This window comes from Trichomycterus rosablanca, chromosome 19 (assembly GCF_030014385.1).
Source record: "Trichomycterus rosablanca isolate fTriRos1 chromosome 19, fTriRos1.hap1, whole genome shotgun sequence".
NCBI lineage: Eukaryota > Metazoa > Chordata > Actinopteri > Siluriformes > Trichomycteridae > Trichomycterus > Trichomycterus rosablanca.
This window is the reverse complement of record NC_086006.1, coordinates 1,561,630-1,589,515: the sequence shown is the minus strand read 5'-3', so window position 1 is coordinate 1,589,515 and position 27,886 is coordinate 1,561,630. Positions and strand designations below refer to the sequence as shown.

At 48.2% G+C, this 27,886-nt stretch overlaps 1 protein-coding gene across 1 annotated transcript; it reads right to left on the bottom strand.

Moving 5' to 3' along the window:
* Window positions 1-77: 77 nt before the first annotated feature.
* Window positions 78-26,756, bottom strand: nup210 (nucleoporin 210). Its single transcript, XM_063015749.1, has 41 exons — window positions 26,690-26,756; window positions 26,174-26,377; window positions 22,959-23,095; window positions 22,748-22,879; window positions 21,810-21,906; window positions 21,149-21,299; window positions 20,688-20,820; window positions 20,289-20,447; window positions 19,472-19,540; window positions 19,112-19,218; window positions 18,037-18,177; window positions 17,808-17,945; window positions 16,936-17,091; window positions 16,655-16,853; window positions 15,860-16,005; window positions 14,850-15,068; window positions 14,598-14,771; window positions 13,584-13,776; window positions 13,395-13,501; window positions 12,219-12,323; window positions 11,841-11,942; window positions 11,622-11,750; window positions 11,244-11,371; window positions 11,001-11,136; window positions 10,849-10,911; window positions 10,577-10,756; window positions 9,835-9,915; window positions 8,823-8,954; window positions 8,581-8,739; window positions 8,378-8,469; window positions 7,487-7,661; window positions 7,182-7,357; window positions 6,828-7,048; window positions 6,611-6,747; window positions 6,380-6,494; window positions 6,142-6,294; window positions 4,274-4,524; window positions 3,737-3,923; window positions 2,988-3,101; window positions 2,838-2,912; window positions 78-1,891 (listed from the first exon to the last, which is right to left on the bottom strand). The coding sequence occupies exons 2-41, from the start codon at window positions 26,332-26,334 to the stop codon at window positions 1,719-1,721; spliced, it is 5,703 nt and encodes a 1,900-aa protein (XP_062871819.1). The 5' UTR covers window positions 26,335-26,377; window positions 26,690-26,756; the 3' UTR covers window positions 78-1,718.
* Between the last annotated feature and the right edge of the window lie 1,130 nt (window positions 26,757-27,886).

The following is a 27,886-nucleotide window of genomic DNA, read 5'->3' as shown; positions in this document are numbered from 1 at the left end:
TCACTTACACAATCAGGATGTGCTTACTACAGTAAACTAAACAAGAACAAAACTTAAGCAAATGATCATGAGGAACAAAATGAGACAAAATGAAAATCAGTGCTTCATTAACACCAAGGTAGAAAATTCTGAATCTGCTGTAAAGAGCTGCTTTTATTATATAACAGTAACGATTCCACAGGATTATTGTAATGAACGCTTCTCAAACCTCTTTTATTAAATAAACCCTCCAGCTTATTAAATAATGCACTTTTTTAATCTGAAGGCGATACGAGGGGCTAAATTTAACTCACATACACTCCCAGCTGCTTTCAACACCCCCTGGTGCCCGTTTACAGGGATCACATGGAACAGTCTGTCCAACATTTTACTTTAAGCTTCTAAAAGCACACTTACACACCAGAGTTACAGAGTGGAAGGGTCGGAGGGTTTCCTCATTGATGCTGCAGTTGGGCAGTAATGTTTGTTTATTAGGATTTTAACGTCATGTTTTACACTCTGGTTACCTTCATGACAGGAACGGTCGTTACTCGTTACACAAGGTTCATCAGTTCTCAAGGTTTCATCGAGCAGTCATGGACAATTTAGTATCTCCAATTCACCTCACTTGCACGTCTCTGGACTGTGGGAGGAAACCGGAGCAAACCCACGCGGACACGGGGAGAACATGCAAACTGCACACAGAAAGAACCCGGACCGCCCCGCCTGGGGCTCGAACCCAGGACCCTCTTGCTATGAGGCGACAGTGCTACCCACTTAGACACCATGCCACCCCAGTTGGGCAGTTGTAGCTTAAGTGGTTAGTAACCACAAGGTCGCTGATTCAAGCCCCACAACTGCCAGGCTGCCACTGTTGGGCCCTTGAGCAAGGCCCTCAATCCTCAATTGCTTAGACAGTATACCGTCACAGCACGCTTTGAATAAAAGCGTCTGCTAAATGCTGAAAATGTAAATGCACATCCTGCAATTACGCCCTCTGCTGGCTGATCAATGTTCGACTCTCTGTACGCGATATGCGATCGTTATATGAACCCGTCTGACGCAGGTGAAAAGAGACGTTCGGTAGGGGGCGTGTCTGGGGAACTGGATACGACTAAATTGGGAGGAAATGGGGAAAAATGCAACACTTTGTACCTGGCCGGTGTTATAACATAGGGATCATTAAACCTGAAGTTCTTGTTTGATTAACAGTCGTTAAAAGAGGAAATCATAAATAATGTCAGTTTTGACAATCAATAAAATAAAAGTAACTCTTAGCAGCAGATTCGGACTCAAGAATTAGCTCAGAATAATTAATTCACCAGCGCTGGTGAGAAGCTGCACACTGGCTCACAAGAGGCGCACCGAGGGATTTCTGGTCTTCAACAGAAACAGTAGAAACACGTTCACTAACTCAAACAAAAATCTGCATTAACGCCACGTTAACGTTCGAGCAACAGAAGTGATTCAGTGGCATCACTATTCACCACGTTCGGCGCTACATTTCCAACGGCTGGACGTGAGGAAGATTCATCCTGAGTTTGAAAAATTCACATGTTCAATCGATTATAATAAAAAATGCCTAATTATAAAACAAGCTGCTATTATAAATATAATCATAAATCGCACCCACGTACACGTTCAAACAAAATGCATTTAAACTAGCTAAATAAACCAAGCGAGGCGTAGCGGTCATCAGTCTCCGACTTTCGGCTTCAGATTTGCATTGCAACGAATTTCTATAGAGCGCTGACGCTATTACGAAGCACACACACACACACACACACGCACACACACACACAGGCAAGACAAGTCAAGTCTGTAAAAAAAGAGGGAGAGAAAAGGTGCAGGTTCGGACTCGCTCTCATGCCCAAGTTGATCCTGTGGTTGTAATGAGTCCCGATGGGCGTGGCTGAGACAGAAACGATAACAAAAAGTCAAACAAGCTAGTACACTCAACTACTCAATTTGTTTACAAGTACACCGATCAGCCATAACATTAAAACCACCTCCTTGTTTCTACACTCACTGTCCATGTTATCAGCTCCACTTACCATATAGGAGCACTTTGTAGTTCTACAATTACTGACTGTAGTCCATCTGCTTCTCTGCACGCTTTGTTAGCCCCTTTCACAGGACCACCACAGAGCAGGTATTATTTAGGTGGTGGATGATTCTCAGCACTGCAGTGACACTGACATGGTGGTGGCGTGTTAGTGTGTGTTGTGCTGGTATGAGTGGATCAGACACAGCACCGCTGCTGGAGTTTTTAAACACCGCGTCCACTCACTGTCCACTCTATTAGACACTCCTACCTAGTCGGTCCACCTTGTAGATGTAAAGTCAGAGACGATCGCTCATCTATTGCTGCTGTTTGAGTCGCTCATCTTCTAGACCTTCATCAGTGGGCACAGGACGCTGCACACGGGGCGCTGCTGGCTGGATATATTTTTGGTTGGTGGACTATTCTCAGTCCAGCAGTGACCGTGAGGTGTTTAAAAACTCCAGCAGCGCTGCTGTGTCTGATCCACTCATACCAGCACAACACGCACGAACACACCACCACCATGTCAGTGTCACTGCAGTGCTGAGAATCATCCACCACCTAAATAATATCTGCTCTGTGGGGGTCCTGTGAAAGGGGCTAACAAAGCGTGCAGAGAAGCAGATGGACTACAGTCAGTAATTGTAGAACTACAAAGTGCTTCTATATGGTAAGTGGAGCTGATAAAATGGACAGTGAGGGTAGAAACAAGGAGGTGGTTTTAATGTTATGGCTGCGAGTGTGGCTGAAACAGCTGTGGTGTCTACATAGTTTTGGACAGGAACGTGTATGTGCGTGTGTTCATGCGTACTACCTGGTGATGGTGGAGATCTCTGGATGAAGGCTGGACCAACTTGATGATCTCTAGGAGAGAAGACAGCATGGCACACTGCAACCACACGACAAGATCATTAGCGTCCACTCACATTTATATAAACTCAGAGCGACGATTGGTGGTGCTTACCGATCACAATAACGGCTGTACCGGCCAGCAGAGCGAACAGGGTGAAGAACATCACCTGGTAGGAGTCCATAAACTGCTGCAGAATACCAGCACCCTCATTCTCCACTGAACTCCCTGCAGGAGGAGAAAAAAGGGACCGGATTTAAACTGGTACCATTTTAATCAGCCGATTTAACCTAAAAAGGGGCATGACGGCTCCAGGTCTGCTGGGAAACATGTTGTAGGGATTGCGTAAGCGTCCATTCCAAGTCCATTTAGCACCTTTGAAGGTCATATTATTCTAATTTGGTCATCAGCACAACCATCCTTATTTAATCCGGGCTTGGGACCTGCACTAAGAGCGCACCGACGAGACGAGACGAGAGCGCCTCTGAAAAGCTGGGCCGTTCGGCCATCCCGCTTCCCGAGACATACCCCCATCCCGTCTGTGTAGACGCCCGAGCAGCTAATAGGTTGCAAGCTAGTGTCTAAAGCGCTGCATGGACAATGAATGGCTGGTCCAAGGGAGGGATGGCATAACTGCAGCAGGTACGACCTCCTATCTCCATACGAAAAGAAGCGGTCGGTAATGCACACTTGTCGGAGAGTGTGTGTGTGTGTGTGTGTGTGTGTGTTAGTTACAGCCTCCTCGATCAGCAGTGTAGGTGAAATACGATCAGGGACGTGGATATGACCAAATTGGGAGGAAAATACGACACGCTGGACCTAAACGTAGGCGGTAAATGAGAAATCAGGGGAGTAAAACCCACCTTTGGCCTCGTGTATGACCGTCACAGGAACCAGGAGCTGCTGCTCGATGGCCGAGCTGGTGACGGTCAGGGTGGCGGACGTGACGTCTCGCGGGTTCACCAGGGAGACGGCGTATCTGACGAAGCTGGGATAGGTGCGAGAGACCTCCTCCTCCTGCACGTCTATAGAGGACGAGCTCGACGTCACCTGCACACAGAGCCAGAAGTACGTGGACACCACTCATAATCATCAGGTTCAGGTGTGTTTTTACACACAGGTGTATAAGACAAATCCCCACAGACAAACTGTAATTCTAGCTGAAAAGATCAGAGGTCACTCTATTTAGAATAGCTTGACCGAGATCAGTGCCCGGCCATGCAAACGCCGTCATATTTAGCCTGAATCCCCACAGACATACTTCAAAATCTTGTGTATATTAAAACATATAACGGTCACTCTATTCTAACAGCATTTGTTTTTAAAATGGGACGTCCAGCAAACTCACGGTCATTAAGGTCTGGACCATTGTGTAGTTGAGTAGCGAGTGGACGGTTTACCTCCAGGTGCTGGAGCAGAGTCGACGCCCCGTACACGGTCAGGTCCGCCACGGCGTTCTGGACGCTCAGAACGATGTGCGTCTTGTCGCAGTAGAAGCCCGGGTTGACCTGCACCTCGACGCCGACGCGCTCCCCCGAGAGACGGCTCCCCTCCACGCCCGCCTCCACCAGCACGGTGCTCGCGGAGGCGCTCAGGACCCGGATCTGCTGCTCGCTTATCGGGCCGAGGGTCAGCGCACAGCTGTACAGACCTGCGGAGAGGCGAAGAACAAGGGACGAGGTCATTTAGATCATTTGGATGCCAGAACAGCCAAAACATTAGCTACAGCTTTAATAACTTATTTTTAAACCACTGATTTATCCTGGCCCATTGAGGGTTAAGGGCCTTTTTCAAGGGCAGTGGTGGGGCTAGAACCAGCGACCTTTCAATTACTAGTCCAGTACCTTAACCACTTAACCAGGATACAACTGCACTAGGAAACACTGACCGCAAGTTAGGAACACTTTGGTCATTTGGACATTCATCCCCCTCCCTCAGACACAGCCAATCGTGTATTAGTAGATGCCCGGCTGGCTGATAGCAGCGCTGAGATTCGAACCCAGACAGTTCTGCGCCACCCAGACGCCAGTGGGTCAGTTAGAAAGCTCAGTGGTTCTCGTAATCAGAAGGTTGCTGGTTCAAGCCCCACAACCACCACAAAGTTCTCACTGTCGGGCCCCTGAGCAAGGCTCTTAATTGTCAATTTCTCAAACTATATTCAGTTAAGTCACTTCGGATGAAAGCGTCCACTAAACGCTGCAAATGTATATGTTAGTATAAATCATGATCAGGGTCCTGGTGGGTCCAGTTTCTCTGGAAACCAGGACAGCAGCGATCCATCTGTGTAGTCGTCCAGCCATTCGAACCCGGGTGAACCGCTGCAGCACCCGAGTGCCATAACAGTTATAAAGCATATAAAGCTTTTACAGGCCGGTGCGTCAGTGGTTGTATTCAAGGCGAACTATATATCTGGACCGCGACTGAATTCCAGTCAGGTTTTAATCAGCCCCGCCCCCTCGCCGCTTCAGTTCAGCGCGAGAGCCTCCACGCGGCGCTTCTGAGACTTTAAACAGGTTCCGGTCGGCTGATCGAGGCCGCCGTGTGACTTTCCGTTTAGATTAGCAAACGTAGCGGAGACAAACACAATTAGCTCGGTAGCTATCGGCGCACAAGGGAGTCGGAGCTCCATTAGCGCTGCGGTTCGTCACGCGGGCTCCGGCGGCTGCCGCTCCGAGTGTTTGCCAGGTCTACAGGCCTCTGAAGTTGGAGAGAATCGCTCATCGCTCATGCTTGCACCTCAACCAGACAGCAGAGGTCGCACTTCTGCAGCGGTGATGAACAGAAACTCGTTCCACCCTCCCCCCTCAGGCACATGCCTGTAGGTTGCCGGGCACGGTTGATAGCGCCGCTGAGTATCTGATGACTTAACCTGTGTCTGTTTCTCATTAGACAAGTCAGTTTTGGGATTTTAAATACTTCCATGATTGTGTTTTATAATTAAACATTTTAACAGATATTAAATCCATTTGGTCGAAATATAGCAGCTGATATTAATGTGCTGGTGTTTACAGTCTTGTATTGTCCTTCACTATTGTGGTATGGCTTCTAAAGTCCACACAAGTGATTAAAAAGCACTAAAAGAGGGAGGGCTGCAGGAATTCCTCATAGCTGCTGCAGTTACGACCTCTGCTGGCTAATCAATGGTGCTGCGCAATGAGACGGGGGATAATGGGGCTTAATTTGTGACTCTGTGCGCAATACGGATCTCCAAGGGGGGTAAAACAAGGGAAAAAATTCGTCACGGTCTAATAAGCACACGATCGCGGACCTGTAGCCGCATCGAAGCTGGTGTGAGTGTGGTAGACGTCGTGGGCCGAGAAGTCGACGGCGCTGCTGGTGAAGCGCAGGCGGCAGCTGATGGACTTTTCAGGGTGCATCGAAGCGACAGATTCCAACTGCGCGGACGAGCAGCTATCTGCACCTGCACACACACACACACACACACAGATTAGGTTAAACGGTCAGTTCACATCAAGCTAAATTCAGGAGCGTTTGGGGTTTCGTACCTATGAGGTTGGTTCCTTGTGTTCGGGTGGTCAGCAACACTTTGGTCTCCCTGTCGTTCCTCGCAGTACCTGAGGGAACCATGGCGGCCGTCCTGGACACACCGCTGACGACCACCTGACACGCGAAAACACAAACACGGCATCCGGATACTTAGGGCGCGTTCGCACGAGGTGCAGGAAAATCCAGATCAACACAGACACATGTGGCGCTGCAACACCGGATCATCTCACCTCTCTGTAGGTGCGCAGTTGTCCCGGTATCTCGTAGTAAACGGTGACCGTGCCCACGTCCCTGGCTACAGCCACGCCCGTTCTGGGATGGATCTCCAGAATCGAGCTGGACGAAGAGCTCCAGGTGCCCGGGAGTCCTAAAGAGCGCACAGATTTGACTCAAAACGACATATAAAAACCTTACAAATCATATCACAGCGCCGGGTTCAGGGCTCACCGTCAGGGCTGAGGAGCTGCGCTGAAAAGCACACGACGTCGGCGGGCACCAGGCTGTGGGCGTCGACCGGCCGGATGGCGTGCCGGACCGGCAGAGCGACGTAATCCACCAGGCCGGACTGCTCCGAGTCCCACACGCTCAACAGAGTCAGTCCGACGTTCACGGTCCTGACGGTGAGGGAGCCGTTATTTAAGTCCTTACCCACCTGCACCAAGTCGTCCCTACACACACACACACACACACACACACAAAAACAAGCATTAATATATATTATTATATTATATATGATTAATTTTATAGATCTAAAGAAAGGGACCAAGCACTGGCTTGCAAATTCTCCCATTTCTTTATTACCTGTTGGTGCTGAAGGTCAGGTGAGAGTTGTGTCCGTGCAGAGCTTCTCCGCTGCTGTCGTGGAAGTGAACGGTAAAGGTGAGCACCGCGCCCAGCGGGATGCCCGACAGGCCGTCCTTGTTAGCCGTGTGGAAGACCGGACCGGTGCTCAGCCTCAGATACGACACGGTGACCACCTGCAATTACAACGTCAGACTCTGTATTAATGCATGTGGTTCTGAAATAGGATCCCCAAAACACAATGGTCAGGGGTCAACATACACTATTATGGGCAAAAGTATTGGGACACCCCTTCGTATCGTTACCTTAACGGCGAGGATGATGGTTTGGTTCACGCCGAAGCTCTCCCGAGCGCAGATCTGAAGAGAGGCTGTGCCAGTCAGAGAGCCCGACGTTAGATGACCCTGATCGTCCACGTGGATGAGGGGAGCTTTATCCGGGCAGTCCAGCACCCGATACGACAGCGTACCCAACCCATCCCTGAGGGTCAAGAACATCACTCGTTCATTATGAAAGCCTAAGGTCAGGTAAAATAAGGTGTGTGGGGCTCGCTAGTGGCCCCTGACCTGAACCCCACCAAGAAATGCTCTTATTTACTGAATAGACACCAATTCCCACAGGCACACTCAAAATTGACTGGGAATTTACCTTGCTTACATACCAAAAGTATGTAGACATACGTCCTAATTACTGGGTAAAACATTTTAGACACACCCATTACTAACAGGTGCATCAAATCACCTGTCAGGTGTATGGCAACAGTTTGGGGAAGTCCCTGTACTGTTCCAGCATGAGCGTGCTCCTGTGCACTGAGCGAGGCCCATATATACATGTGCTGCTAAGTTTAGTATGAAAGAACCAGCAGCTTTTATATCAAATTTAAGAGCCCAGATCTCAACCCGACTGAACACATCTGGGATGAATAGGCTGAGATTGGCACAAATTCCCACAGACACACTCAAAATTCTTCTGTGGGAGATCTGTGCAAGTCACTGGATTCCCTCCACACAAGTGGAACAGAAGAGGGCCTTCCCCAGACTTACCTGGCCCAAAGTTGAAATCGATGTGCAGGTGAGCCCGCCCACCCACCCTCAGATGTAGCCAATCACGTCTCTGTAGGCGCCTGGCCGACCAATGGCTGAGCAGAGATTCTTTTATTTATCCGTTTTCATGTATTTTTAAGCTACGGTGCTTACCGGTTGGTCTGGAGCTTTAATAAGGAGTTCGGGGACATCAGAAGCTCCTCAGCCTGCACCTCAGGGTTCAGCATCTGCAGTTTCTCATAAACCTGTTCCCCCCAAAAAAAACCAAACATTTAGTAGACGTCAGAACAAACAGGGGTGTAATTTTTAGGATTTTACACCCGTCACACCCCGAGTAGTGGAGACGGAAAACTTGCCTGGATTTGGATCTCATCGGTCAGCTCCAGCTTGTTTCCAGCCAAATGTCCAGCGTCAGGCACGGTAGCCCTCACCACCACCTTCAGCCCCGTACGGCCTTTGCTCCGACCAGACACGCTCATGGCAAAGTTGTGCTCGTCGCCGAGTTTCACGGAGGCCTGGGTAGCAGAGAAGAACGAATCAGCTCGGAGAAAAGTAGCAGGACCTCGATCCGGATCGAGAGGTCTGAATCCGGTTTTACCTCCGAGTGCCGAGTGTGAACATCCAGGATGTCCCTCTTGGTCACGCTCCAGTGGAAAGTGAGTCCCGGGAGAGCGTTCCCGAAAGAGAACGGAGTCTCGCTGCTGGTCAGACCCATCACGTACACCGGCATCTGATATGGAACAGAAAACAGACCAGGGTCTCTCAAACAAGCCGAAAAATAATAGTCATTAAATAAGCCTGTACGAGATTGCCCCCTTGTGGAGGCTTTATGTTACATCCTGTGAACCACAGAGCGTAAGATGCATTACCTGTGTTGCCAGGGTCAGAAAGTTTAAAAACCCCTGGTCTACGGGATCATGTTTTCACATTTATATTTACATTTCCCATAGTTATCAAATATTTTATATATAAGGTAGTTAGATTAGTAAGTGCAGGTTAGTTTCAAGTTAAGTGCTTATTAAAGAGATGGAATGGAACGCCTTTATTTGTCATATATACATATATACAGATGTGCAGTACAATGAAATGCATATACAATTTTTTGCATATGGAAGGGTCAGCCAGAGAGGATTAAGGGCCTTGATCAAGGGCCCAACAGTGGCTGCATGGCAGAGCTGGGATTGGAACCTTTCAGTTGATAGCCCAAAGCTCTACTACTGCTCACCGTCCCTTGATGTGATGGTCTTTTAAATATGATAAAATATGACGAGACCCTTGATGCCAGTCATTCTCGAGTTCTGATTGGTGGATCAAGATGAGCAAAATCTAGCACACCAGAGCTGGGATTTAGAATACATCCGGCTGGGCTGGGCGGCTACACGAACAGCGATTGGCCGTCGTTCAAAGGGTGGGAAGAGCCGGACCAGGGTGCTTTGGTTGATTGTTGGGGGATCATGCTGATCAGGGTGTGGCTCTCCACACGTCGGTACTGCGCACACGTCGAAGAGGGCGTGTTGGTTCGCTCTCCTCGATCGGAAGGGGGGGATCAGCATCGATGGAGAGGATACGACTAGATTGGAAAAAAAGGAAACTCGAAGGACTGTGGTTACCATGGTGCCCAACTTCATTCTGGTGATGGGTGCTCGGATTCGGATGGCCTTCAGCTGGATGACCTCGACCTCCACTTGATCCTGTAAACATCGCAGTCATTAGAAGAACAGTCGTACGTGGTAAACAAACGTAAGTTGGTTTAAGCCATTTGTTAAATATAGCGGCCTAATGTGCTCACACACCACCACGCCACCAACTTGGACGCGCCCAACATACACTGACTGTGTCTAAAAAGGTGTGTGTGGGGGAGGCAGCCAGCCAGGGGTTTACCTTGTTTTTTTTATCAGATTATTATCTGATTAAATTATTAATAATCTGATGCGTGTCCATTCGGCAGTACACTACATGACCAAAAGTATGTAGACATACCTCCTAATTACTGGGTTAAACGTTTTAGGCACACGCATTGCTAACAGGTGTACCAAATCAATCATAAAAGAGAAATTACGCGCTGTCGGGTGTATGGCAACAGTTTGGGGAAGTCCCTGCCCTGAGAACAGAGCGAGGCCCATATATACAGTTTGGTATGAAGGAACCAGCAGCTTTAACCTCAAATTTAAGAGCCCAGACGTCAACCCGACTGAACACATCTGTGGCTGAAATTGGCACAAATTTCTACAGACACACTCCAAAATCCCATGAAGAGCCTTCCCATCAGAGTGGAGGTTGTCCCTAACCCTATATTAATCTCCATGCTTTTGGAACGGGATGCCCGACCAGTATGAGGATATCGGCACCGACCTTCGAGATGACCACCAGCTTGCCGCTCTCCGTGTCGATAGCCCGTACGACTCCGGTGACGGTCATGTTGCCGACGGCGAGACCCCAGACCAGGCCGCTGCCGTTGATGGACGCTACGTTGGCGTCGCTGGGCGTGAAGAGGATGTTGGACTGGGGCTGCGGGCCTCCCTCCGACGTGATCTGTACGACGACGCACAAAACAAAAAAAAAGACTCGGTTAAGGGTGTAACGTGCGCACCAAATAGTGCACAAAATAGTGCGTAAACAATGACCTGCATGGCTGCACCGATAATCAGCGTGACTTTTCTTGGTAGAAGCCTGAAAGGTGGAAAAACCTGCACAGAGGAAAGAAAGAAGAACATTTAATACTGAACGGTTCCTAAATTCGGTTCCATTTTTATATACACCGATTCATTAAACTTGCTTCGATTTGCTGAGGCGCAGACGTTATAATCCTCCCGTTCTTGTCGGTCACGACTGCAGACACGATGGTCTGTCCGATCACCAGTCCCTTCACCATGAACGTGGCCGTGTCCTTCTCCGAGTGCTCCGACAGAGGTCTGCACACATCCACAGGTCTTTAATCCACAACACACACACACACACACACACACACACACACACACACAGAATAATGCAAAAGTCTCCACGTATCGCGTGCACTTACTGCAAGGACACGATGGTCGACGCTGCATTGAGTTTCAGGTTCATGTGAGGGAAGAATTTGGCGAGGAAGGGCACCCGGTTATCGTCCAGAACTCGAACGTACGCTCTGACGGACTTTCCGATCTCCACCTGAAATACGGTGATTAAAAAAATGAGGGTTCAGGTCCATGTGAGACACGGTTCTGTAAGCTGGGTGTGCAATTATCTTATGTTTATTATTATTATTATTAATTGAATATAACCTAGTTTTAATACAGCATGCTCCTTTTAGTGTTACAAATCAATACTGATACTTTAACATGACACGTTGTTAAGGTTTACATTATATCAGGGCTGAGGTTTGTGGAATATAAGAGGTTAGAGGATCCCTTGTACCGACCTTATCCACCACACGGACGTAAACCTCCAGGATGTCCGACACGTGCACCGTCGCTGTGGCGGGGGCCGGGAACGTCAAGCACAGGTCGTGAACCATCACCCGCAGGACGCCCGGGCATACCGGCACCACCTGGAAGAGATCGGAAGGAAGAAAGAGCACAGCGTTCCTGACCAGGCTACGTGAGCGAATCGATATGAGCGTCGTCTCGATTGAACCCACCTCGGCCGTTCCCTGATTCTCCCGAAACGTCACATCGGCGATTCCCTTCGCGCTCGTGTTGACGAAGAAATACCCCGAACCCTGGCGCAGCGTCAGGTCCGCCTGAGAGAGCGCAACACATCAGCGCATTCATTTTAGAAAACGGGAATAAAAGCAGAGAATGAAGATCCGAATGGGTCAAGCGTCCGAAGTCGCGTTACATCTAACGCACGACAACGCAGGAAACCTGCGTCAGGTGAGTGTTTTTGGTATTTTTTTAATATAAATGAACAACATACACATAAATCGTCGTATGTTTTCTCAACTACTAATCTAGGGTTAGTAACTATTAGACTATACAGTGTAAATAATTACAGGTTAAGGGCAGTGAGCTCTTACCCGAACGTCAGGGTGGTTGTATATGGAGACAGACTGCGGGTTCACCGTTACGTCCTCCACCAGCAACAAGTCCAGAGTAGCAGAGACCGCGGTCAGAGGCTCAAACTGTAACACGAGTACAGTTACAACATAAATGAGTCCTATATGTGCATGTTTATATTATTCATTCATTCATTCATTTATAAAATTACGATTATTCACCAAAATGTGTTTGGTTTTCAGTAAGTCACAACTGCAAAGCAGACGTCGTGCTTTTTAAACTCGTCAGGATAAATAGCATTTTTAAAAGGAAATACTGTCACACACACCAACTTAAAAAGGCTTCGTTTGTTTGATAAGAGTTTAGCAGTTGTCCTTAACTTGGGGACTCAGATTCGTTTGTTTATTTATTAGGATTTTAACATCATGTTTTACATCATTACACTCATTACACAAGATTCATCAGTTCACAGGGTTATACAGTACATCGAACACAGTCTTGGACAGTTTCGTATCTCCCAATTCACCTCTCTTGCACGTCTTTGGACTGCGGGAGGAAACCGGAGCACCCGGAGAGAACATGCAAACTCCACACAGAAAGGACCCGGACCCAGGGCCTTCTCGCTGCGAGGCGACAGTGCTACCCCACCGAGCCACCCCGGGGACTCATATGTGGTTTCAGTCGTGCGAGTTAAAAAAAAAAAGGATAATAAAAGGCTCTTATCTTATAAAACACCCTCAACCTGAGTAGTTCTATGGAAATAACAGCCTCGGGGGAGGAAAGAGGACACCGCATCATATCAGAAGTCTTCTTCACTTTCGTCCCTTCGTTATTTCGGGTTGTATATCAAACATACAGCACTGGTTGCTATGATGTTGCTATGATGATGTGATAAAATGATACCTGTCACTATTCCACAAAGAGTGACAGTGGCTGGAGGTAAAAAAACCCACACACACAAGACCAGCATGTTTTTCTGTTATTGCCCGTTGGCACTAGCAACCAGTAAGGTGGCAAGGCCTGAACGCGTGCTGCGGTCAGAGGAGCACCAGAGAGCGTTTCCTCCCCAGCTTTACAGGAAGTGACACCAGGCTCCGAGTTCTCTCTGTACATACAGCACCAATAGAAAATCTTCTAAAAAAAAAAGAAAGCACATTTTGATGTGAATTCATCAGGGATCTAGTCTGCGTACTTACTCCAAGTAGAACAAGTGCTGTCTCCAGGTGAGACGCCTGGTATCCCACGGCGCTGACCGTGACGGCCGCGAGCCCCGACTCGTGATGCACCACCACCGTCTGACGACCTGCACACGATTCGACCGCGTTTACACACCTCATCGGCTGGCTGTTCCTAATAAAGTGCTCGGTGAGCGCACATCTACCCACCGTGCATCTTCGTCTGCTTGTTGGCGTCCTCGTTCAGGTACAGCTCCATGGGTCGGGCGGGCTCGATGCTCGCCAGCGCCGCCTTGGACGATTCCCACAACACGCTCAGAGAGCTGAAGTTATCGAACTTCCTGCCCTGCTGGTCGAAGGCCGCCAGGTCCAGCTCGGGATTCCGGTAGTTAGACACGGGAACCTGCGAAGAGGGGCGTCGGACACGGCACCGTCTTTTATTCCTCTAGAATTCAGAACATGCCCCCCATTTTCTCCCAATCTGGTCATATCCGATTCCCCAGACGTAACATCCACTGCTGCAGACCCGGACCCTGCCTAACGAGAGCCGTATCTAACACGGACCGCTTCTCTTCACCCGCGAGGCGCTGGTTTGCACACGTGCAGCGCCTTCACCGGCCAGCAGAGGTCGCAACTGCAGCAGCAATAAGGAATCCCATTGACCCGCCTACCCTCAGACACTGCCACTCGTCTGTCTGGGCGCCCGGAGATTCGAACGAGAGCTCGAGATCCAAGTGGTATTGAACGCCATGGTGGTATTGAACATCAGACCGCCCGCCAACTCAGATGCAACGCTTTTTATGCATTTTTACCCCCATTTTCTTCCAATCGAGTCATATCCGATTCCCCAGACGTATCCTCCCACTGGTGCAGACCCGGACCCTGACCGATGAGAGCCGTTTCTAACACAGACCGCTTCTTTTCACCTGTACTTAAGAGTCACGCACTGCTCTATGTGCATCCATGGTAGGATTGCGCATCAGACCCCCCCCCCTCCAACTGAGTTTACCCCCTTTTTTATGCATTTTACCCCCTTTTTCTACCAATTCAGCATAGCCAATCCGCTCCCGGGTACCCCGATACCCTCCAAGGAGAATGTATATATATATATATATATATGTGTCTGACACACACTTCCTTCGATGTGTGCAATCAAACCAACGTTCTCCACACGGCAGGTTTGATAGTTCCTCAGAGATGATCCCGTGATCACGCGCGACTTACCACTTGCTTGTTCTGCTGAAGCAGGGGGCAGGACAGGTCGAGCTTGGCGTCGGTATAGACGGGCACAAGCGCCAGACGTGACGGAGGAGCGCAGATGAACTTCACCACCACCGGTTCCACGACCGGGAAGGGGTTTGTGAGCGTGGGTCGATTACCCACGGTCACGGCCAACACCTGAAAGCATCAAAACCATCAGTGCACGATCGCACCACTCGGAAGCGCACGATTCGAGAAGCTCGTCGCGGCGCTCACCTGTTCCCCGAGCGCCCTGCAGGCGGCTCTCACTTGGTGCGTGAAGTGGTTGCGCGAGGCCGGACCGGTCAGGGTCAGCGTGACGCTGCCCGTGTCCTCGGCCGTCAGGTTCACGAAGAATTTCGAGGGTTCGAGGATCCACGGCTTCGGTCCTCCCTCGAACAGCATGTCTTTAGAGGAGCCCAGAGTGACCAGAGCGGCCGATACAGGGTCAACGGCCTGGAAAACAGGGCGGAGGAGACCATGTGACCTCAAAGAACATTCGTAATACAACCGGTACTGGGATATACTGGTGAATATACTGGTTTCTTAATGGGAAATCTGACACACAAAACATGTATTAACACGCTAAAAGTATTGGGACACCTGTTTTAATTATTTAATTAGTGTTAAACATGAATAAAAGCTCGATATACAGAAACTCCAGTGTCCTGCACAGAGCCATGACCTCGGCCCCGCTCAACAGCTCTGGAACGAACCGGAACATCGAGCCTCCCTCGACCGATATCTTTTGTCCGAATGGGCACAAATCCCCACAGACATACTTCGAAATCACGTGAGCGGCCTTCAGAAAAGCGGCTGCCCTTATAGATGAAAAGATCACATAGCGGACACTCTGTTTTAATATAGTTTGATTGGTCAGGTGTCCAAATACTTTTGGCTATAATATAAAATATCAGTTTACTATGAGCCCATTCCAAAATCACAGTCATTAATAAGACCTGTGCACCGCCTCTTTAAAACAAAGCGAGCATCTACTCATCTGGGACGGCTTTCCACAAGATTTCGGAGTGTATCTGTGAGGATTCGTGCCTGTGTGGTCAGAAACTTGACTCATGTCGGATGAGAAGAGGGAGGCCTGGCTCACCAGTTCCATGAAGGCCCTAGATTTGTAGATGGACCTCGATTTGTCGACCTCCGTCCAAGCATTTGTCTTACGCAGCTGCTTGAGAGGTCCGCTAAGATCACAGCTAGAGCACAAAAACATCCCAAGGTGGAGAGATACTCACGCGGAGGGGAGGGTAGGCGGCGATGGTGATCTTTGCGCTCAGGTGAACGTTGCCGTGAGTGTAGCTGACCAGCAGGTTGGTGTAACCCGGAGTCATGGCCTGTAACCGGACACCACTGCAGTGCTCGGTGCCCGGAGGTAATCGGCCTGGACACACACACACACACACACAGTATATCAGTGCAACGTATAGCAGCGTAACAGCAAAAACACTCACTGACCACTCGCGCCTCGTAATTAGACGGACAGAAGCGCAGTTCATAAAACAAAACAGTCAGGGGTCAGGAGCCTTGACCATCAGATTAAGGGAAAAAAAAACAATAGCCAACCTCGGTTAAAGAGGCTCAATCATAAAAGTTGTTATGGTTTATTGTTGGTTTGTTCGTTGTTTATGGTTTAACACACAATTATGAAAAAAGCATCCAGTGAGCGGCAATTCTATGGGCTTAAATACCCCGAGAAGGGGCAGCATTATGATATGAGCACATGGGTACCCAGGATGGGTCCCAGACTGCTACTACCAGGCCAATCAGTGTGTCTGTTTATCACCCTGACTCACTATTGCTCGGACTGTGATTGGCCAAATTTTGGGTCGCCCTCCCCGATGCTACCCGGCTTACTTTTTTGGGACCCCACAATGGCCGGGCCGTACGGCAGTCGCTTCCTTTAGACATAGCCAATCAACGGTCAAGAAAGCGGCTGGGATTTGAACCCTTTCCTCACACTACCTACTTTGGGCTAGAAGGGCTTCATCGACAGAACCGCTTCCCTCAGCCGTACGCAGGCGAGCTCTTACCCTCCAGCAGCTGAAACACGCCCTGGTTCTCCATGGTGACCTGCAGGTCGAAGTGCGAGCAGTCGCTCAGCGTGACCTTCTCCCCGTCCTCCAGGCTCAGCTGGCCGAAGATGCGCAGCGGGAGCTCCAGAGCCAGGTTCAGCCGCGCCTCCACCACACAGGGAGCGAACTCCATCCTGACCGGCTCGATCACGTACACCTGCGAGAAAACACACGCTTACCGACACACACGCATCGACAACCGTCAGATGGGACTGCTGGCCATTTCTGACCGCTCTCACCTTCATTTCCCCGTAATGCAGTGGATTGCGCAGGTCGTGAGCGTAGACGGTGCTCACGCCGATGTCCCGGACGGTCGCCATCAGCCCCTTCACCGTGACGGTAGCCACAGCGGTGTTGGACGAAGACCAGCTGAAGTTTCCGCTCCCTCTGCTCGCCTGGGACATCAGAAAGAAATGTAAAAGGTTTGTTTATTATTGGCAGTGGCAACCTGGCAGTGGTGGGGCTTGAACCAGCGACCTTTTGATTACTAGTCCAGCACCTTACATTTACATTTTTGGCATTTGCAGACGCTTCATCCAAAGCGACTTACATTATGTGACAGTATACAGTCACTGTACAGAGCAATTGAGGGTTAAGGGCCTTGCTCGGGGGCCCAAGAGCAGCAACCTGGCAGTGGCGGGGCTTGAACCAGCCACCTTTTGATTACTAATCCGATACCATAACCACATAGCCCATACCTGGCTTCTCGCTCCAAGCCCAGGTCACCAGACTGGCACCCTTTTATTCTGGACACATCGTGAGAAGAACCAATCAACAATTATGCTAGATGGAGATTAGGGTAAAAGAGGAAGAGGACGGACGGATATAATAAGGATAAGAGGAACGCCACTTCTCATCCAGAATGGGTGCATTCAGGCTTCTTCAGAGAACCGGTCCACATTTGCACCAGTTTGGATCTCCGACCTGGGAGTCGAACCCAGGACCTTCTTGCTGCGAGGTGACCGTGCTACCCACCGAGCCACCCATGCCGTTCTTTGGTTCCAGGTTCGGAACCTGTTTATTTTAAGCGAACGGGTTCGAAATTAGGACGTGTTGGTCCGAAGGGCATCAAGAGGCCTGAACGTTAATCATCCCTCCACGTGGACTTCACCTGGATGGTGTACTGATACGCTCCCTCCTTAGGCTGCCATGGAAAGGTGAGGATGGCCGGAGTGAGCACGATGGGGTTGTAGATCTCCACGTCCTGCTCGTTCCGTACCGGGAAAGGAAGCTCGTGCACGGCTCCCGCCTGAGAAACAGAAATCCGATTAGGACCAACCACACGACACAGGCGCCCACAGAGTCCATTATCTGATCCAGATATTGAAGTAAGCACGTACCTGGTCGACGACAGACTTCAGGAAGCCTTCGATCAGCGCCTGGCCATTTTTCACAGCTTTCACGTGGTGGTAGGATCCGTTCAGGGACGAAACCCCCATTTCAAAGTACTCCTTAGGGAAGACGGCTTCGATCCGCACGTTCTGTTATAAAAGCATCAAAAAACAGTAGTCAGCACGGTAAAAAATAAAAGTAAAATAAAGATCATCAGGCGAGCGTTCTGGTTAGCAGGTTTCCTACATTTTGCAGAAGATTTTGCTTCTTACTATGTAGGTTTTTCCACTTATTCTTGCTGTTTATACCAAATTCTGACCCTAGCATTGCAGTGAATAATACATCAATAATTTTGCAATCTTCATCTGTACAAAATAGGCGAACCTGTGCCACTGTAGCCTCAGATTTGGGTTCAGTTCAGTTCCTCAGGCTAATCCAGTGTGGAATCCAATGTGATCTGCTCTCGTAGTCCACTAACTTCAGCGTGTCGTCCATTCAGAGAAGCTTTCCCGCTCGCCAGGCTCATAAAGCGTCGTATTACTCACTTTAAAAAAGCCTATCGTCGGCACCCAGGTGGTGCTAGCACACCAGCGCCGAGATTCTGAACTCCTCGGCCTGCAGCAGACACAGTTCTGCTAGGGCGGGATTACCGGACTGTGTCGGTGGGGTCTTCGAACGCTGTGTAAGGACCCCGATTGGGAGATAGAGAGGCGCCTGTGCAGGGCCTGTGCATAGGTGAAAAAGGGTTCCGCTAAGGGCTGCACGCGGGTCGGCGGAGGCGTGAGAAGCAGTATACCCACCTCGACTGCAATCAGGGATCCACCAGCAGCGCAGAATTGGGAGAACATGCATAAAAAAAGGCCTGTTGTCATGTTTTACAACTGCTTTACCCTGGTCAGGGTCACATGGGTCTGGTGTACACCCCCCCCCCCCCTTCCAGGCTGGACCCTCCCACCGAAAACACATTTATATTCACTATGAGAGCCGTCTGTGTGTTTTATTGCCCGCGTTTTGCCATGCTGACTGGACGGCACCTGTCGTTCACGTGACACCGACATCACCGACGGCATGAATTTGACTCACATCCGATATATGAATCCTGTTACTGGACTTGTCGTAGACTTCGATGAAGATCTCGTAGGTGCGCCCGGTCTCCAGAACCCAGCGGTCTCCAGGACTGATCTTAAACCCTAACAAAGCAAACAAAACAAACGTAAACAAGGGTAACGTCCATCCTTCACAATCGCTCCTGTAAATAGAACCCTTTGTGTTTTCCGTATGCAAATGATTCACGTAAATATGACAGACACTTTTTCCTGATTGTCGCTTGATATTGCAGCCATCGTTTATCGTTTATCTTTCAAAAACCTGTATGTCATGTACATGATGAATAATAATCATAATAATCAATCAAAAAAAGAAATAAGAGAGAAAACGACCAACCCAAGTATCCAGGCTCCACAACGTACAGAGTGCTGTTCGGCAGGCGTGACGCGCCCTTCATATCCAGACCTGAGCATTTACGGTGAAGGTAAACGTTTAGTTCATTAATGGCTCAGTACATCATTTATTCAGCCCACAGCTCATCATTAGGGAACTCGGGTGGTTTAAAACACATCAGCCGATCCAACGGGTCAAAAGTTGTGGCGCCGTTTCAATCCACATACTGCTATACAATGGGAGTGGCATTGGTACCACCTAATAGCAATCTGTTGTGGTTTGGGACACGACCAGAGATCACTTGTGTGTGTGTGTGTGTGTGTGTGTGTGTGTGTGTGTGTGTGTGTGTGTGTGTGTTTGCCATCAGTGTCCAACTAAAAATAAGACTGTTATTAATACCAATTTGGCTGGCATGTCTAAAAAAAAAAACCCTCTGCATAATTTTTCTGTCAATTACTTCACCCTGGTCAGGGTCGTGGTGGGTCAAAGTCGGGCGTAAGGCAGAAGGAATACGTCGGACAGGGCAGAATCGTTCTAATACTGAGCGTATTTTATTGAACGCTATTAAAGAGCGTCGTTCCAAGTTCAATTCAATTTGTGGATACTGGATCTCACAGTGTTTCGCTGGAGTCCCGGAGCCTCAGCAGTGACTTTGTAAGCCTGTTCCAGACTGGCATAAACGGTCTATCCAAATACCTTACCCCCCACCCCCACCCCATGCACTTGCTTGCTCTTGGTGCCTTGGGCAATTAACAAAGCCAACGCCAGACTAGAACCACAACAGACTCGTGGCCCCTGAATTGAGGTACGTAAAGGATACTCTTGTGATCCAGGACCACGTTGGTGTGGCCCTGCTGGAGGGCGTGGACGACGGAGGTTCTCTGATCGAGCTCGGCTACAGACGACCGCGAGGGTCCTCCGGGAAGGACCACGCTGTTCTTCAACTGCAGCTCGTACTGATCGCATGGCATGGACAGCTCTGGAACAGAGAGCAGGTGAAGCATGGAGTCAAAACACTCAACGAGATCTTCAATCGTCACATCAGAAGTACAACCATGTCGTCCAACACCAGCATCAACAATGATGTGGGTCCTTAAACCCCCCCCATCCCTAAAACCCCCTCGTTTCCGCTTCACCTCCCCTGAAGGTTCCAAGACGACCGTTTCTAGCCAAATGCAGTTTAGTTCATTAGTTCCGGTCTTCGATCCCCGTGACTGACCTGCGATCTTCCCCTGGCGGATTTTCTGGACCCTGTATCTGATGGAGGTGCCGGCCAGCAGGTAGACGTCGTAAGCGGGGCTCAGCAGGATGTTCTCCAGGATCAGCAGCTTCACCTCAGCGGCTCCGACGTGCTGTAGAAACAGCAAATGATATTCACGTTTACATCTTCGGCATTTAGCGGACGCTTTTATCCGGTACTGTGACCGTATACTGTCTGAGCAGTTGAGGGTTAAGGGCCTTGCTCAAGGGCCCAACAGTGACAAACTGGCAGTAATGATCTTTCGATTACCAGTCCAGTACCTTAACCACTATGGAACCACAAGTTCCATATGTAAACAATGAACGCATCGTAGTTGTAGAAGGGCGCGGCCCCGGGAGGATTAAGAGTTGTCTAGCACTGGGGTAAAACTCGAGTCAGGTCAGGGCAATGGGGCAGGTAGTTCGAGTGAGCGATCGTACCGTGTACAGAGGCTCCTGGATTTTGGCTTTCAGTTTGGCGTGGCCGATCTTAATCCCCGACACCAGGATGAAATCGCCCTGCTTTCCCACTCGCTCCATCTCGGAGATGTACCCCGGCGGCGTGTAGGTGGACTCGGAGAACCTGAGGACTCTGGAAGAGGACAGAAACATTAGACGGCTATAAGCGACCAATCAGTACATTTATAGTACGTGTTATGCTGTAGGCAGCAATTCATCATGTTAGCTGAATCTTGAGCCGGCCAGGTGTCTACACAGACAGGTAAAACAGGACCCGCTGTGACCCTGACCAGGATGAAGGGGTCGATGGAAATAAGATTCATGTAGCCACAACAGTTAAAGCCCAAAATTTAGTTCTTGCTTTCATTTCATTTCAATTCATTTTGTCTTCATCGGTCGCTTCATCCTGGTCAGGGTCACGGCGGGTTCGGTTCCACCAGGACACACTGGGGTGCCAGGCAGTTCATCACAGGACTTCCAACCCCAAATCTCAGACATGGCCAATCGTGTCTGTGTAGACGCCCGACCGCATGTACGAAGTACAAAAGGTGCAAAATTAAACATTTCTAGCTTGAAGACAATCCCATTAAAGGCTGCCTGATCCTAGAGGGGTAAACTGTGCGAAAATTAGTCGCCATCTTACCGTAATGCGTTGTAGGAATCAGGAAAACTGGCCATTTCTGTTCCCTTCACGAGGCTCCAGTCGAACACCAGACCGGCCAGCGTGCTGAACGTGTTCCCTAAAAAACAATAAACATTAGGATCAATTAACCTGATCAATGAACCCACCGATCATTCCTAAAATCATCCACGGTTCTCTGATGTCTCGTAAACACTAGATTGTGGCCTGTCCAATCTCATGGGGGGGGGGGTGCTGGAGCCTATCCCAGCTTTTCAATGGGCGCAAGGCACACAGAAACACCCTGGACGGGGCACCAGTCCATCGCAGGGCAGACACACACACACACACACACACACATTCACCTATAGGGCAATTCAGTGTCCCCAATTAACCTGACTGCATGTTTTTGGACTGACACGGGGAGAACATGCAAACTCCACACAGAAAGGACCCGGACCGGACCGCCCCGCCCGGGGATCGAACCCACCGAGCCACCCCATGACATAAACATACTAGTGATTTCCAAATAATCATCATTCCAATCTCACTGGTGCTATCGGCCAGTCGGGTTCCCAGACAGACATGACTGGCTAAGTCGCGGTGACGGGACGACCGAACCCAAGCGCCTGGAGCTTTCGGGGAAAATGGACCCACATAGACCCCAACCAGTGGTTAAAAAATAAAAAATAAAACAGGCAAAATTTGCATCCCTAATGTAAATATGTTTACATTCATTTTTGTTTGGGGGGGGGGGGGGGGGGGGGGGTTAGTGTTCCTGTAGCAACTTTAAAAGCACCCAAGCTTTCTCACAGCACTGTAGCTTAGGAAGACCAATGGGGGGGGGTCAGGGTGAGCTTGGGGTCAGGGGCTCTGCAGGGGCCACTGGAGATCCTTCTTGTTGTGTATGAAACACCTGGTGTGTCCATATACTTTATTGACTGGCGCGTCCCTGCACTCACCCTCCGAGTCCAGCGCGTGGATGGTCAGCTCCAGAGGCGAGTCCTCCAGGTGAAGCTCCCTGGTGGTGGATACGACCTGGATCTCGCTGATGATGTCCACGATGGCGTCGCAGCGCAGCACCTGACCCGTCACTGCAACACAAAACAGCGTCAGGAAGGACAGCGCAGGACGACCGGACGCGTACCGGCGACACCGCCGCGCTCTACTCACGGATATCCTCGGCTAGGATGATGCTGGTGAGTCTGGACGGCTGAGTGGATCGAGCCTGGAGCACGGCTCTCTGAGAACACTGGCGCTCGTCCACGCCTAGAGCTTCGACGCTCGCCACCTCCGGCCTGTTCGACGACCTGCAGATCAGGAGGAAATGGGTCACAGGTCCATCTTGACTCCATCCTAAACGATTCCTTATATTTATTACGTGTGGTATTATTAATAACAGGACAGGTAGTTACTGGATACCCAAGGTTCGTCTCTAGTCTTTGTACTGTGGGAGGAAACCGGAGCTCCCAGAGGAAACCCACACAAACGCCACGCAGAGAGGACCCGGACCGCTCCACCTGGGAATCGAACCCGGGACCTTCTTGCTGTGAAGCGACAGTGCTACCCACCGAGCCACCGTGCCGCCCCTCGAACGTTGTCTGGCCTACTATAGAATTACCTAAGGGCTGTGTCCCAATCCTCATGCAAGACTAAAGTAAATCTTAGGGTCACTTAAGACAAAGCAGGTCGAATCTCTGTGGCAGAGATGGGGTCGCACATACAGCAACTTGGACTCGTTTCAAATGACTCGGACTCGACTCATGACTCGCAAAACATTAGTTGAGTGTGACAATTATATATATATATATATGATCCGAACATCATTCTGATCGTGTCATTTTCTCTTCTCTAATAATAATAATAACGCTCCGGCCGTCTTAACCCGCAACGCACGCAGTGTGTAAATGTTCCAGCCAGCTTCCGGCGTAGTGATGAAGCGTCGCTCCCTACTTAAAATGGTGGGATATCCTGCGTAGTGCACTTCACAGTAACAGATAATGTGATTGATACGCTCCTACAAAATTGCCGCTAATGGTTAGAAGACCGGCTTTCTGAACCAATCAGAGCTTCTGATTGTAATTGTTAGTAAGAAATGCTGTTATCTGCATGGATTCAGTTTGCAGCGTCACACAGATGACGCGGTAATGAAACGCTCGATCGGCTTTCTAACGACTTCCTGTTTTAATTCACGACCGGGAAAAGTTTGGAGGCTTTTAATTATAAGCACGTTTACAAAATAACGGATTCTGTTCCTAAAGGGACGTGGTTATAAATGTAATAGCATCTGGAAGAACAGAAGCTCAGGTAAGCAGCGGTTATGGATTTTTTTTGCTGTGTTTGGGATTTTGGCCGCTGTGCCGTAATTTGCAATGAAAACAAAACGGATTAGTTTAAGCTTTTAAGCTTTCGAAGATTCTAAGACAAGGGACCCGGGTTCATAGGAACCTGAAGATTCCGGAATATATATATACGTCTTGGCTTAATACATAAATATTACAGTACCGTCCGGACACCAGTTACAAAGGTGTGATATTAATATTATTTATAATAGCGCTGAATGATTACTCTATTATTAATATTATATAATTAATATTATTAATTACTATTACTATTAATCAAAAATATAAAAGAGAAGGGGATTGGTGACTTGATTGAACAATTTATTGAACTGGTGTGTTTGTGTGTCTGTGTTGTCCCTGCCATAAGGAGAACAACAAAGAACCAGGAAGAAGAACCAACAGGAGCGGGAGGAAATACAGGTGAAGCCATGAAGTCAGCACCCCAGCATTCTATCCTGAGGTGCCACAGAACCAGACTTCACCTCCCAGTTACCACTCGGAGATCAAAGGGGCTGTTATCATCACAAGCAACACGTTCTGACCTGCAATTCTGCAAGCAGATGACAAACTCACCAGACAAAATGGTGCATGTGATTCTTCAATTGCTGGAGACGGTATTTTCTGGTCCAGCAAATGTGATTTTGATCAACAGACTATGGACTATTGCTGATATCAAGGATAACCAGCGTGAGGGAAGGTATCCCCAGAATAATCAAGAGGAGGAGTGACATGACGACGATGGAGCATACAAAGATGTGGTCAGAGGATTACTGGGAAGAATAAGAACTGTGTTTCCAGTAAAGATAGCAGCTTGCACACAGGAGGACAAAGAGACTGTGCAGAATTATCCTGAACAACTGGAAAAGGTCCATAGTATCGATAGTAGACTGCAGGCTTTTGTTAATGTCATGATACAAGCTGAGAAATAACTTCCTGAATGAACTGAACCAAACAACTGGGGCAGAAGAAGTAAAGTTTATTCTGCGATCTGTCCTATGAATCTTATGGGGTGTGATCTTATGTGCGCCTTTTGGAATTAAATTGTAAACAATGCATGGAGGTATCACTATTTCTGTAAAAGACAGGGTCTGATCCCTTCTAAAGCTGTGAAGATTGTCCACTTTATTGTTCTGAATGGAAGTTGGTAGTTGATGTTTGGACACAAACAAATAATCATTTGTTTAGGGAAATAATTTTAGCTGGTCTGATTAGACTGAAACGTTTTGCATTGTACTGCTTATTTGCATAAAGGACCAGATTAAGTTTTTTGAGCGCTCCTGGTTTATTGACCAGTGTACATCTAGGAGATTTTTATTTTTCCTTTTCTGAACGGAAGTCAGTACTGTTTTATTTCAGTAAAATTGAAGCGATGCATGGATAATTGTTTCTGACCGCGTTTGGAATGAGTTTGGCCAGTTTTGTGTTTAATGACTGTGATTCCACTAGCCACATTCTTTGACTATACCAGAGATAGGTCAGTGGAAAGATAAATATGACGTAAATTTGGAAAAAGGGGCTACACCGGTGCAAATCAAACCAAAATTAGATTACAGATCATTCTTCATTCGCTGCTAAATGCTAACATTGTTTTCAAATAAAAAAAAATAAATAAATTTTGAGTTGCATTTAGTTTAATGGGAAATTCAGACACCTTTAAAAACTCTTTTTGGATGATGATTTCTTCAGGGTAAAATGATATTGTCTTTTCAGAGTATGTGCTCTTTTCGGTGCCATATATTTTTTATTTTTATGTTCTTGAGGCTCTGTTATGTGACATTGGACCTAAACGCCCATAGTCATATTCAAAGGACACCTGAAGCTGAAATGGTTGTTCAAGAAAGGTGGACCATGGTTTTTATCCTTGTACAATTTCATGGGGATAACTTAGTAGTTTTTATTTTTGTGTAAACTTTCTTTCTCTGGAGTCTAAACAGACCCTGCGCTCTGAATTTCGTTGTACTGTATATGTATACATGACAAATAAAGATGTTCTATTCTAAGTTCCACATCTGACCCCTGAGTAAAACGTTCCTAACTCATCCTCACCATCTGTAACATCCTTCAGTGGCCTCCAGCGTGAAGTTGATCTTGGTGGACCTGGCCAGAGGCAGCAGGACTTTGGGGATGTTGAGTTTAGCAGCTCGGGTGTGGTGATGGTACCACAGGATCAGCAGCAACACACTCCATAACCTCAGGTGTGCCATCATAGCCCTCTTATACACACACAGACTGAAAACGATTCACAGAACTCTGCAACACAGGAAAGAATACAACACACGAGTCAGGGGTGTAATGCAGAATTCAAAAACACGTGTTGCATATTAATAATAAAGAATAATAAGGAATATAAAGCATGTAACAGAAGCGCATGCGCAGCACAAGTTTGAATGTGATAGAGGCTCGCGCAGCGTGACTCCATGGAACCCCGCCAAATAACACATTCATTCATTCATTGCTCACTTATTTAAATAACCAAAACAGCCGAAAGTTTACCGATAATTATTCAAATGTCAAAACAGCAAAATAACTAAAAGGCTGAATGTTTAAGAACTCATTTTTTACCACAGATGTCGCATGGAAATACCCGCCATTGCCTCGTCTGTTACCACAGAACACAGTCCCGCGTCGTGCTCGGAGATGTAGTCAACCGTCAAACTAAGGCCGTATCCTAAATCAGTCATTAAAGCCTTGCGTCGACCACTTCATAGGGGGCATTGTAATTCAGTTATACTCGAGCTACGTAGTGCACTTCGTATACATTACCCATTATTTAGGCTCCGCCCATTAACATTCGAACGGCTTCCTTTTCTTAAAGCGACAGTGTCTCCTTAATGTACAAACATGCCGCTTTTAGACAATAAAGCTGGGTGGCGCTGCTGCTGGTGTAGGTGCCGCACTGCAACGCCTCCAGGTTCGATCCACCTATTCCAAGTCTGTAATAAGTTTCAGGTGTTCTCCTTGTGTCTGCACTTTCAAGCACCTAATCAAATATATACAGAAATGTAAATGTAAATGTAAATGTAAATATGCAGAAAGTGGACAGGCACTCTAGAAAATACAATAGAATAGAATGCCTTTAGTGGGGCACGGTGGCTCAGTGGATAGCACTCTCGCCTCACAGCAAGATGGCTTATAGAGTCCTTATAGAGCTTATAGAGTCTTTAAAAAAGCTAATAGAGTCTTTATAGAGCTTATAGAGTCTTTAAAGAGCTTATAGAGTCTTTATAGAGCCTATAGAGTCTTTATAGGGCTTATAGAGTCTTTACAGGGCTTATAGAGTCTTTAAAGAGCTAATAGAGTCTGTATAGGGCTTATAGAGTCTTTATAGGGCTTATAGAGTCTTTAAAGAGCTAATAGAGTCTGTATAGGGCTTATAGAGTGCCGCACTGCAACACCTCCAGGTTAGATCCACCTGTTCCAAGTCTGTAATAAGTTTCAGGTGTTCTCCTTGTGTCTGTACTTTCAGGCACCTAATCAAATATATGCTGAAATGTAAATGTAAATGTAAATGTAAATATGCAGAAAGTGGACAGGCACTCTAGAAAATACAATAGAATAGAATGCCTTTAGTGGGGCACGGTGGCTCAGTGGATAGCACTCTCGCCTCACAGCAAGATGGCTTATAGAGTCCTTATAGAGCTTATAGAGTCTTTAAAAAAGCTAATAGAGTCTTTATAGAGCTTATAGAGTCTTTAAAGAGCTTATAGAGTCTTTATAGAGCCTATAGAGTCTTTATAGGGCTTATAGAGTCTTTATAGG